Source organism: Thermobia domestica, chromosome 7 (assembly GCF_964235325.1).
Source record: "Thermobia domestica chromosome 7, izTheDome1.hap1.1, whole genome shotgun sequence".
NCBI lineage: Eukaryota > Metazoa > Arthropoda > Insecta > Zygentoma > Lepismatidae > Thermobia > Thermobia domestica.
In genome coordinates this window covers 63,829,530-63,843,655 of record NC_137460.1, presented here as the reverse complement: position 1 = coordinate 63,843,655, position 14,126 = coordinate 63,829,530, and the positions used below count along the sequence as shown (strand labels likewise).

Below are 14,126 nucleotides of genomic sequence, written 5' to 3'. Positions count from 1 at the left end.
TAAAACGAAATTCGTAAAGGCTGAACAACAAATATTGGGCTAAGATATGCGTCATATTACGTAATAGAGCACTTGTGTAAGCAAATACCACCCGTATATTTTGGAATAAATGAATTATTATAATACATATCAATACTGTAAAGTGTATAATTTAGTCCAGAATTAAATGTAGCATTGTTATACTATATTGCGAAACTGTAAACAACACATATCTATGCTATACTCCGATCAAAATTAGAAAGGAATTGACGCTTCAAGATCATGTATAAATTTGACTTTTTTCAATAGTATTTTGCATATGGAAACTGAGCCTTATATTCACTTACAGGCTAACGAAGCGCACGTTACATCTTTTTAAATACAATTCTTGTCCTTACTATTTTTTTTAAATCATTTACTCACATTTTACGTATTGATATTTAACCGGTATTATTCCAAGTACAAAATTACAAATCAACGTAAAAATAACAAAATCAAGTAGAATCTCACTACGAGTGGCAACCCTGCGTATGACACACGAGCATAAATCGAAGACGCTTGTTTCATTACCACCGAAGTGTTGCAGACCTCTATACCCAAACTTGCTCCATATAGGTACTGCGTTCTGTATATTCTTTCACAACGAAATCAAAACAAAACAAATATCCACTCTACTTAACCATGTTCACATTCTAAAATATTTTAAATTTGTTAATAAACAATTAGGTATGTTCGAGCATGGCCAGAAGAAGTATCAAGTCTGTTGTTAGTTGTCACCTCAACACTCGGTTTAAAGTGAACATTATCAGGAGCGGCTTTAGGATTTTAATTTTGGGTAGACCCACTCTTTTGCTTATGGATACATATTGATTAATAACAGCAGGAATTTACTTTTACAGCATAGGTCGATGCTATTTGTTAAATAATTATCTACTCTTTATTGTATCTTTTAGCGTTTTTATATATATATATAATTTTTGGGTAGGCCCGCCGGCCTACCCGTTAAAGCCGCCACTGAACATTGTCCCATGCAGAATGCAAGGGATTTTCTTTTATATATATATATATATATATATATATATATATATATATATATATATATATATATATATATATATATATATATATATATATATATATTTGAAACCTAGAAAGTCATCAAATCTTAATCGAGTATAATAATAGAGTACTCGCTTTCAGCTCGGATGTTTAAAGATAAAAGTCCTACTGGGAATACAAAATCGTAGTGATTTCAACGTAACTTCGTGCAACATTAGATTTATCGTTCATGATCTCGCTCTTAGTCAAAACAAGTAGCAGTGCCACGTGAACACCACGTGAAAGAGTTTGGTTTGCATGAGGCCCGTAGCCAGGATTTTATTAAGGGGTGGCACAGATAAATTCTTTCTCTCTCTGTATCAAATACATATGACCCTTCTTAACAGTTCTTTTCGCACGTGGTACGCATAGTTCTGGGTTTGATTCTCGTTATAGAATCAAGATTTTCGCTGCTGAGGTAATTTACGAGCTCCTTACAAAAAGAATAAACGAGTTCTAACCCAGAATGTTACAAAATAACGGCTTAGTAAACACTTACTGGTACCTATTATTTCTATCTCCTGACTAAGTTACGAGAGGAACTGAAGAGGAAATGTCATGGATTGATCACAAAAGGGGTGCTGCTGTTAGTACACAATGCAGCAGCTCATTTCTCCCATGCATACATGATGAAGGCAATGGAATTAAAGTATGAAATACTGCCCCAACCCCATACTCACCGGAGCTCCATCCTGGCCAAGCGGCTAGCGTACGCACCTCTGGCATGAGACCCGGGTTCGATTCCCGACGGGAGCTCATGTAGGTTAATCATTCCACGTTAATCACTAGGTCCACATTTCATATAGCCTCATTGCTGAACGGGACATTAAAATCAACTCAACTCAACCTATATTCAGCGGCCCTAGCACAAAGTGACTTCTTTCTCTTCCCAGAAATGAAGCCTCCACTCAGAGAACATAATTTTGACAGTAGGAATAAAGTTATTTCTGTGCCTGAACTGTGGTCTCAAAGCCAAACTGAGACTTCTACAAAACGGGCTTACGGAAAGTGAAGAACTGGAGCCAAACATGTCTCCCAAGGCACGCTGACTATGTAGGGAACGACTAATATCACCATGGTGTCAGAGTTATGCAGAGTGGTTTCTTCTAGGTAATTGCACGAACTTTTTGAAACCTTCTCGTACGTTTAGTAAGAACTCGTTTTCATTCATACAAAAAAAATCTCTGAAAGAACTGTTCTTAGAGAATCACCTGAACAGATAGCCTGCTGCATAATTCTTCAGGTCTTAAAACCTATTCTGATGATGAATTAAGAAAAATATTGAATATGAAATTTGTTTTCATGTCTCTTGCATTCTTGCACTCATGCGTTTGTATTTTGAAACAGATACTGTATGTTTAGTGATTGAGAAAGAGTGAACAAGCGTTGGTGTTAAAGGAGTTGTCCATTGGGCAACAATTTTTGTTCCCTGCCTAACCTAGTGCACGAACTTTGACTTTTTATTTTATTTATTTATTTATTTATTTCGCCGCCATGGCACCTGTCGTTCCGAGAACATACGTCAGAGAAAGGAAATCAGTGTCGACCGTAATACAATACAGGAATTAAAATATGGATTTTAAAGTGACAGTTACACAAGTTTAGGTCTAAAATATTCAATTTGAATACCCAATACATTCTTTCTGTGATAATTTCTGTGTTATTTTTCTTCTTTAGACAAGTATGGAACTTAGCAATTGCTTTGGACACGGCAATTATAGGACAAATTTGCACTGCCTACAGCTCAGTTTAAAGGATTTAATTACGTATTTTGAAAGTTGAGAATCAACAGGATAGAGTGTATTTTATTAATAACAGAAATAGGTTAAAATTCTGTACATGTTCATGTATATTTGTTTCGAAAAGCTCATGAATCTCTCGAAAAGATGCTGTGTACAGCAAATTAAAAATTACCCACAGTCGTTAGAGGGCATGTGTTCGGGTGCCTCCTCCCCTTTGTTACTGTTTTGATTTGCGTGACATTTTCTCAATTAATATTGAAACCGGAAGGGTAGCAGTTTATACCTGTTCTAGTTTTAGTAGAGAAATTAGAGTGGAGATGGAATATGCTCTTGAGATCGTTAACTGACTGTAGAAAACACGCTTCTCCTTATCTATTACCGTTTTATACTATACAGGGATCAACGTTAAAACCGGAAGTGGTTGATTTCTGCCACTTCCTCTTTGAATAGAGAGTTAAGCGGGAAGATTATAACTATTCTTAGAAGCTAAATCGATTCCATAAAAATCGCTTCTCGCTATCTGTTATCGTTTTCGCTCTATGTAGATGAATATTGAAACCGGAAGTTATAGTGAATTTCTGCCACTTCCGGTGTTACGATGGATAGAGATGAAATGTATTCTTAGGGAGCTTAATCAATTGCAGGAAACCGCTCAGACCACGTTTCCATTTTACATTAATTTTGTAGCTGTCATAAAAAAAAAAAAAAATTAAAAAAAACTTGAAACCCAATCTTTCTATTTACTGTTTACATATTACAACTTCCTGAAAGTAAGAAAGGTATCTTCACCCATACGGCACTGCACTCTATTGGACAAATAGTGAAACTCCTTATTAAAAACGTGTATTTTGGCGCACTTCCCCTCAATGTCCAAAAGAATCCGTTGTTTCGGAAGCGGTGAAACTGTTTTTTTCTTTCTTCTTTATGTCAACGGAAGGGCGATAGCAAGTAGCAAGCAAGACGTTCCAGGAAGTTGCACATGGTTCAACACCTTGCAAGATGAAAAAAAAATGTTGTATGTTCCTTTCAAGACTGGTGAAATATGGTAGGGTTTCAAGATTTTTTTTATGACAGCTACAAGATTCATGCAACGTGGCAATGCGGTCTCCAGTTTTTACTCTATAGTGGTCAACGTTAAAACAGGAAATGGTTGATCTCTACCCCTTCCGGTTTGATATTACATTTATTAATGAACTCGATTCCTAATATTTGACTCTCCACATCCTGGCCGAAATTGGTTGTAAGGTACACGAATTTTCGATATGAAAATTTTCTTTTTCTTTTGGATGTCGCAGGGAAACAGGAGAGACGAAACAGAAATAACACGTCTCCCTTTTCTTTTCCCCTTGCTTTCCATCAAACCAGCTGCTATGTTAGTTCATCTCTCTCACCCTCTCCGTAAGAAGGAATCCGGAGTTGGATAGCCAACACGTTGCAACTGAACTTTCTTAGCGCAATTAAAATAAATTGCACTGCCTTAAGAAAATTCTAAGACCAACTCAATTGCATACTCGGAGACAGATATAGTGTCTAAGGAACGGAAGTAACAGTTGTGAACAATACTGTGGAATATTCAGCTTTTGGTACTGTTATAAAAATAGGTCTGCAAACACATTAAATAGAAACCTTTCCCATAAGGGAGGACTTGTAAATTAGCTTTTGTAAATCTATAACTGGTAGAAGCAGCTGTGAGTTAACGAATGACTATTCCTAATGTTTCTCAGAATAAACCTTATAGAGTGTGAAGAATGTAGAATGGTACTAGTTAACATTTATGTGTAAACCCGAGTGAAAAGATAATAACTTTAGAGTAGGAGAAGAAAGCAGCTGCTTCCTCCCAGCCCAAATGTTATGTATTTTGTGTAATACCATATATGGAATTATGTATAACAAATTTCCTCTCGTAAGAGTATAGGAACACTGTGCGCAAAACTAAAAACTCAGAAGAAGCGAATACGCCCTTCTGAAATCCAATCAGAAAGAAAGTAAACTTGAGCTAATATGCAAATTAGCCAACGCCCAATTCTAAGGGTAGTTTAAAACCTTAGAGACGCTCTCCAAGAGTCAGTCGACGTCTCAATCCCATCGAAGCAGTACCGCGTGTCTGCGTGTGTTCATCATTTGAACTTAGCACAATTAGATTGTCTACACAAGTTTCTAACTTCATCTCTTTCGGTCTCCAATTCCAAATTCTATCCATTGCTCTATCGGTGTGTTCGACTCGCTTCAGTTTACGAACTGAAGTTTCAATTTTATACTCTGTGAACATTAGCTCTTACATCTCATTCGTATAAGTGAACTTTTCACTACGACAACTTAGATAAAACTTTTTAATTCGTGAATTTATTACTTATACGATCCAGAAGTATAGTGTTCTTATACTACAATTAAAACGAGAGTGGCCTTGTACTCGTTTTCAATTTAACCAATAAACTTTTATATATCTATTCTACGAAAATCGTTATTTTTCATTTAAAAACAAAAAACCGCCACCACTACTAACAATTAGAGTTGAGGAAAGCCTCGAAGATTGCCAGGATCCGCGATCTCACGAAACGCTCGATCGCTCGACGCATTACAAAATTAAATTGGTGGCAGCCGGCGTGATCAAAGGCAACACTCTCATTGTTAGAAGTGTTCTTCAATAACATCATACCAGACACGCGGAACCGATAGAGCAATTTAATAAGACAATCCAAATACAAGTTCGAAGAACAGTGGCGGCAAACGCAGCAACCAGATTTCCCCGGAGTGCGACTCTTGCATTGAGAAAATCAAGAGTAGGTCGGCAAGGAACTGAAAAGCCCCCAAAAACAGTGGATATAAGTGCAAGTACCAGATTGTGAGAGAAGGAAGTTAAGTGTGAAACAGACAACAGCGTGGTGGAGTCAACAGGCATCCAACTGGAACTTGCAGCATCTTGGTTCGACGCCCCTAGCAGTACCATAGTAGCAGCAGGCCGAGTGTAGCAGCGCCAGGCACTGGTCAGCACCGTCATCGCAGATACAATAGCAGCACGGCAGAGTATACACCCTGCCTTTTCAACGCCCCCGTGCAGTCTAGGCAACAGGATCTCAAAGGGTACCCATTAATCACCGTCAACATCAGGTGTGTAGGATCTAGTGCGCCTTATTGCAGTGGGTGAGTACAAAAGTTCATTTAAATTATCAGTATTGTGAAAGCAGTTTCCTTGAAGATAGGATTATGTTTCAAGTGTAACACGCGGAGTGCACAGATAATTACTACTAGTCCTAGGCCAAAAGTGAGTAATTAAGTCTGTGAGGCCCAAATTTCATAACTTATCCTTCCAAGGAGGAGGTCCTGCGGGATAAATTCATTCGTGAATTATACAGGTTAGAAATTGTGGGGCAGTAGGTATTGAGCTCATCCTTCCGAGGAGGAGGTCCTGCGGGACAAATTCATGTTTGAATTATACGGGTTTTCAATATCTAAAAAGAAGGAAGGAAAATTGGTTGTTGTGTTATCTTATTATTTTCTTGTAAATTAGAAAGTACAAGCTTCCGCCCTCAGAATGGCGACTAGTTCTAGCGAACGAAATTCAGAAAGTAGTAATTCAACTACAAATGAGGAAAGTAATAATCCCAATGATTATTGTAGCTTAGGTGAAGCATTGAAATTAATTACTGAACCATTTTCGGGTGACAGAGCTAAATTGAAACAGTTCATTGATAGCTGTGAAACTGCGATAGAACTAGTCCATCCTAGGGATAGAAATAAGTTACTTAAGTTTATTAAGTCAAAAATAATAGGCGAACCACGGAGTAGATTGTTAGTGCGTACAGCCACAAACACATGGGCAAAAATTAAAGAAATCTTAACAGAAAACTACGAAACTCGCAGATCTATTGAATACTATGCATGTTCGTTGTTTGCAGCACGTCAAACAAAACACGAAACCATAAGCACATGGGCAAGTAAGATTGATGCATTACAATCAGATTTGAAAACAGCAGCATCTCGTGTGTGCACAGATGAAGAAATATCAGGAGCATTGGCGTTAATAGATCATTTGTCTAGAGCTTCCTTTATACAAGGACTAGCAGACGAACGAATGCAGTTAATTGTAAGGGGGAAAAGTTCAGAACTTCTGTCTTTCGGAGACATTGTTGAATTTTGTCTCGAAGAAGAGAGTCACTGGAACTCTCAGAAATTAAAACCCTTCCCCGGCAATCCGGATCAAATGCGTAGTAGTAGTAATTTTAATCGCCAAAGTCGCGCGCGCAAATATAATGGCGACAATCGAGGTGGCTCGAACGAAGCACCAAGAAAATTCTCCGGAAGTGGTGAAAATCGTGCACATTTCACCCACGGAAAGTCCCGGAAAAGTGTGCGTTCCGATGCCGTTCCACGAAGGAACGAAGGGGGAAAAACTCCCCACAGCTCCTCCCACAGGTTGCAATATTTAAATGATGATGTTTGTACTTGTTGTACAAGTTGCTGTGAGGCCCCTGATGATAAGTCGGTTAACCGCAAAAATGAAAGTGAAGTTGGCCACAGCGAAGATAGCACACTGTATTGTTTGGAGGACCTGCCTCTTAAGTCCCATTGTTGTAAAAGTCGCTGTCCACAGGAAAACGAATAAAAAGATGTTGTTCGCAGCCTGCAACATCTTACTCAGTTCATGGTTGCAAGGAAAATAAAAGGTGTACTAGATGTTCCCATAATAGAACACACATTGAAAGTAAAGAACATCAGCCAAAAGAAACACGAAAAGAGGTGATAGATAGTAAAGGTAAAATTTTGGTACAATTTAAAGAACTAAGTAAAGGGTTAAAAATGCTTATAGATACTGGTTCTGATATCAGCTATGTAAATTTAAGTAGTATAAGTGATGACATGTTGAGAAAAGTGAGACGTTGTCAATCAACAGTTGTACAAGGTTTTAATAACTTTAAAACTCACACAGTAGGGACTATTGATCTTCATTTGTTCATTAGCGGTCACGAGATAAAACATACTTTTCATGTAATGCCAGACGAAGTAGTCAACACCTCTCATTCGGGAATATTAGGCAGAGATTTTCTCACGAAACATAACTGTGAAATTTATTTCGACCAAGGGTTGAAATTAAAATTACCCAGTAGTAGAAAATATAAAATACCTCCTAGATGCGAAATGATAGTAAAAATCGCAGTGGACAAAAACGGAGTAGGAGTTATTCCAAAATTACAATTAGATGAAGGTGTATTTTTGCCAGAAGCGTTGGTAAAAGCAGAAAATCACGAATGTTTCTCGTGCCTATTAAATGTAAACGAAGAAGAAAAGGAAGTTACCATCCCTACATTAAACATTGAAATTGTCACCGACTGTCAAGCAAATGACAATATTCCAACAATTTGTTCAGTAAATGACTACAACAATGATACTAGTAAATTAGAACAACGTCTAAACTTGTTGCAACGTAATTTAAGATTAGATCATTTAAACGAAGAAGAGCGATCCGCTATTCTAAAATTATGTAAAGAATATCACGATCTGTTTTATCTTGAGGGAGATAAGTTAACTTACACAGACACTATCGAACATTCAATTCCAATTAAACCGGAATATAAAGGAGCCATAGTAACCCAAAAACCTTATCGCATTCCAGAAGCTCATAAGGAAGAGGTACAAAAGCAAATTTCAAAATTGCTTGACGAAGGAATTATTTCTCCAAGTAAAAGTCCTTGGAACTTCCCAATTTTAGTAGTTCCTAAAAAGCTTGACGCCTCAGGGAAACCAAAATATCGTATCGTAATCGATTATAGACGTCTCAACCTAATGACGTTTAGACCCTGCTATCCACTTCCGCTTATCACGGAAATTTTAGATCAGCTAGGAAACTCAAATTACTTCAGTACGCTTGATTTAGCCAGCGGGTATATGCAATTGAAAATGAAACCTGAAGATAGGTGTAAAACAGCATTCAGTACTCCGTACGGGCACTATGAATTTAATCGTATGCCTTTTGGTTTATGTGGAGCACCTGCTACATTTCAAAGACTAATGGACATTGTCCTCTCAGGATTAACTGGCTTGAAATGTTTCGCGTATCTAGACGATTGTTGTATTTATTCTAGAGATCTTAAACAGCACATCAGTCGCTTGCAGGAAGTGTTCGACCGATTTCGAAAACATAATTTGAAACTACAACCAGACAAATGCGAATTCCTACGAAAAGAAGTAACCTATTTAGGACACAAAATAACGAGTGAAGGTTTGAAGCCGGACCCTCGATTAGTAGAGAAGGTCTTAAATTTCCCCACACCTAAATGTGCCAAAGATGTCAAAGTTTTTCTAGGCCTAGCGTCTTATTATAGACGATTCATAGAAAACTTCAGCAAAATTGCTAAGCCATTGACAAAACTGCTAAAGCAGGACGTAAAATTTGTGTGGAGTAACGAGCAGATCGTTGCCTTCCAAACACTTAAGGAAAAACTAACCTCCCCTCCGTTGTTACAATATCCCGACTTTAGTAAGCCATTTATTTTGACCACAGATGCGAGTGAATTTTCCATTGGCTGTATTCTCTCGCAAGGTAAATTAGGTTCTGATCGACCTATTGGTTTCGCCAGCAGAACGCTAAATAAAGCAGAAACGAATTATTCTACGACTGAACGTGAACTTCTTGCAATAGTGTGGGCTGCAAAATTATTTCGCCCCTATATCTTAAATAGACCGACAACCTTTGTCACAGATCACAAACCACTACTGTGGGTTTTTAATGTAAAGGATCCAAGTAGTAGATTATTAAAATGGCGTATTTACTTGGAAGAGTACACGTATGAAATAGTTTACCGCGCAGGCGTAAAGAACACAAACGCCGACGCTATGAGTAGAATCCAAGAATTAGAATCTGAACCAAAAGTCGAACTATTAGATAGTGATACTCGATCTCAAATACTTACAGAGTTTCATGACTCTAAATTGGCAGGTCACCAAGGAACTAAACGTACTATAGAAAAAATCAAGCAATACATGGAATTTAATGGCATCCCGCAAACAGCATGGCCTAATATGACCACAGAAGTGGAAATGCACATCAGGCATTGTAATTCGTGTCAATTAAACAAATTGAACCAACCGGCAGTCAAAATGCCAATGACTATAACGACAACTCCACAGTCTGTTTTTGAGAAAGCTGCAATCGATATAGTTGGCCCCTTCCCAGAAACAGAAGAGAAAAACAAATATATTCTGACCTTTCAGGATGAACTCTCTAAATTCTTAGTCGCTGTGCCTATTCCCCAACAAGACGCGGAAACAGTAGCAAAAGCACTAGTAGAAAAAATCATTTTGGTTTATGGAATTCCACAAATAATATTATCAGACCAAGGTAGAAATTTTACCAGTGACATTATGAAAAAGGTATGCAAATTACTTCAAATTAAGAAAATACAATCAAGCCCTTTCAGGCCACAAACGAATTACGTGGAACGTGCGCACCGCACCTTAGGCGAGTATCTTCGTCATTACGTATCTGAAAAACAAACTGATTGGGATACTTGGCTGCCTTATGCAACATTTGCATTTAACACGACCCCTCACTCAATCACATCATACACCCCTCATGAGCTAATGTATGGTAGGTTAGCCAACATACCGGGAGTATTACAGAGAAAACCTAATGAGGTTAATTATGCATATGACGACTATGTCAAAGTATTGCGTGAACGTTTGCAAAGAAGTTATGATTTGGCAAGACATAAATTAATAGAAGGAAAAGAAAGAAACAAGCAATACTATGACAGAACAGCAAACGCTGAAGGCGAGTTGTTCCAGCCCGGAGATAAGGTGTTATTGAGAGATGAAACAGTTAGGAGAGGTAGATCAAAAAAATTGGATTCGCAATTTATAGGGCCCTTTACTGTACTAAAGGTTCAAGGAGTAAATTGCACTATTGAACGCAAGAAAAAGCCAGTAGTTGTACATGCTAACCGATTGAAGCTTTATTACTAACAAAAAAAAAAAAAAAAAAAAGAAAACTATATCCCTCTTTTCACTGTGTATTCCTTGCAGGTATGAAAATGCTTATATTATTACTCCTGCCACTTATGCTGCTGTTGTCCCCAGCAAGGGCAGCAACAGAAGACATAATTGAAGTTCAAACACTTGACAAAGTACCCGGATTATATTATGAATTCGAGGGTGAAGTTCAGTTATGTAATAACGAATGGAAGCTTGTCACTTTCTTCAATCTGACAAACTTAAATCAAGCTGTAACACATGTACAGACTTACATAAGTCAAGCCACTGACCTATATAAGTCTAGAGTAGTATATGTAGACCGGGCTCGAAAAGAACCAAGGTTAGACACGATCCAGAGGAGGTTCAATAAAATAAAAGATTTACAATCTTTGGTGGTACAAATAGTAAGACCTCAAGTACGAAGTAAACGTGGTGTATTTAATTTCGTAGGTGAAATGAGTAAAATCTTATTTGGTACATTAGATGCAAAAGACGCAGAATACTATATGACTCAAATAAATAAATTGCAATCAGAGCAGTCTGATTTCCTGAAAATTACTAAGGAATCAATGTTAATTGTTAAGTCAACACTTAAAACCATTAACAACACAGTTCTTTCAATAGAGTCAAATGAAAAAGTGTTGCAAAAGGCTTTTGAAAATGTAAAACACGAAATTAATGCACGAGGTTATCAAGTAACTAAGGAAATAAATACCTTAGAAGTGATGGTCGACTGGGACCACTATATGCACACAATTGATATGTTATTAATAGAATTAGAACAATCTTATGAAACAGTTGTTCAATCGATTCTGCATGCGCAGAAAGGTATTATTTCCCCTCAAATTATAACACCTAGAGAAATTATGTATCTTTTTAAGGCAAGTTCTTCCAATGTAGCTCGAGGATTATCAATTCCAGTTCCCCCAGGAAACTCAGTTGGGTATGCTTTGTTTAACATAATGGACTTAAATGTGTTCATTAATGATGATAAATTGATCTATATCATTCAATTGCCACTAACCGATGGCGTGAGATACAATGTATACAAACTTATCCCATTTCCTGTACCTTTAAATCAGGATAATTACTTTTTCATTCAACCTGAGAAACCCTTTTTATTGGTAGACACGTCTAAGCAGTATTATGGAAAAATCGATGAAATAACTTTTTCTAAATGTAAATCAATCACTACTTCCATGAGTGTTTGTAAGCAAACATTTCCCATAAAACCCGCACATAATAAAGAAGACTGTGAAATGAAGTTGATAGATGAAATAACATCTATTCCTTCAGATTGTACTAAGAAAATTGTTCAATTAGGTAGTGTATTATGGATTCAGTTAGATAACAGTGAATGGTTATTTGCTGCACCTCAGCCGGAAAAGCTTACAGTTGTATGTAATGAAAGAATAACAAAAACTGTTGTCATCAGTCGTTCAGGGAAAGTAAAATTAGGTCACGAATGTCAAGCTTATGGTACCCATTCCTTAATTAAATCTCAACAAGTGTATCAGACAAATAGTTCAATTAGAGACATAATACCAAAATTAAATGATACTTTAGATTGTTGTGTGTTTTCAGAAACAAACAAACTCAAATTGAATAAATTAAAACTTGATTTACCAATTGTAAATGTAATCAAACAAGCTAATGACATGGTCTATGCAGGTCATAAGGTGGAAGAGATAGAAAATTTAATAACAGAACAGGATTGGAAGATAAATCACGATAAATCTATGTTAGGTTATTCGATATCCACATATCTTATCTGTGTAATAATTGTTATTATAATAAGTGTCTATTGTTATTGTAAATGCAAATGCTGTAGACCAACTAAAAGGTGGTGTCAAGAACATTGTCTTAAGTCAATATGTTTCAAGCCTACTATTATAACAGATGTTCAAACGAACTCCTCTGGATACGATGCAACATACAGGGTGTGCCAAGAAACGGTGCAACTGACCGAGCTCGACACAGAACCACAAGCTGAAACACAACTGATAAACAAGAGGGTGACTCGCAGCAGCAAAATACGCTAATACTTTTTAAATTTTCCTGCCCTCCGGTTGCAAAATTTTCTCTTAGGGGGGAGGAGTGTAAGGTACACGAATTTTCGATATGAAAATTTTCTTTTTCTTTTGGATGTCGCAGGGAAACAGGAGAGACGAAACAGAAATAACACGTCTCCCTTTTCTTTTCCCCTTGCTTTCCATCAAACCAGCTGCTATGTTAGTTCATCTCTCTCACCCTCTCCGTAAGAAGGAATCCGGAGTTGGATAGCCAACACGTTGCAACTGAACTTTCTTAGCGCAATTAAAATAAATTGCACTGCCTTAAGAAAATTCTAAGACCAACTCAATTGCATACTCGGAGACAGATATAGTGTCTAAGGAACGGAAGTAACAGTTGTGAACAATACTGTGGAATATTCAGCTTTTGGTACTGTTATAAAAATAGGTCTGCAAACACATTAAATAGAAACCTTTCCCATAAGGGAGGACTTGTAAATTAGCTTTTGTAAATCTATAACTGGTAGAAGCAGCTGTGAGTTAACGAATGACTATTCCTAATGTTTCTCAGAATAAACCTTATAGAGTGTGAAGAATGTAGAATGGTACTAGTTAACATTTATGTGTAAACCCGAGTGAAAAGATAATAACTTTAGAGTAGGAGAAGAAAGCAGCTGCTTCCTCCCAGCCCAAATGTTATGTATTTTGTGTAATACCATATATGGAATTATGTATAACAAATTTCCTCTCGTAAGAGTATAGGAACACTGTGCGCAAAACTAAAAACTCAGAAGAAGCGAATACGCCCTTCTGAAATCCAATCAGAAAGAAAGTAAACTTGAGCTAATATGCAAATTAGCCAACGCCCAATTCTAAGGGTAGTTTAAAACCTTAGAGACGCTCTCCAAGAGTCAGTCGACGTCTCAATCCCATCGAAGCAGTACCGCGTGTCTGCGTGTGTTCATCATTTGAACTTAGCACAATTAGATTGTCTACACAAGTTTCTAACTTCATCTCTTTCGGTCTCCAATTCCAAATTCTATCCATTGCTCTATCGGTGTGTTCGACTCGCTTCAGTTTACGAACTGAAGTTTCAATTTTATACTCTGTGAACATTAGCTCTTACATCTCATTCGTATAAGTGAACTTTTCACTACGACAACTTAGATAAAACTTTTTAATTCGTGAATTTATTACTTATACGATCCAGAAGTATAGTGTTCTTATACTACAATTAAAACGAGAGTGGCCTTGTACTCGTTTTCAATTTAACCAATAAACTTTTATATATCTATTCTACGAAAATCGTTATTTTTCATTTAAAAAC

The 14,126-nt window shown here is 37.1% G+C and overlaps 2 protein-coding genes across 2 annotated transcripts in view; one reads left to right on the top strand and one right to left on the bottom strand.

Moving 5' to 3' along the window:
* DNaseII (deoxyribonuclease II) overlaps positions 1–14,126 on the bottom strand; it is a 151,511-nt gene that overhangs the window by 132,333 nt on the left and 5,052 nt on the right. The window lies entirely within an intron of this gene.
* On the top strand, positions 4,441–13,266 carry LOC145690168 (uncharacterized). The gene is made up of 2 exons (XM_081764800.1): positions 4,441–5,960; positions 10,839–13,266. Exon 2 carries the CDS (start codon positions 10,841–10,843, stop codon positions 12,827–12,829), a length of 1,989 nt encoding a protein of 662 aa, XP_081620926.1. The 5' UTR covers positions 4,441–5,960; positions 10,839–10,840; the 3' UTR covers positions 12,830–13,266.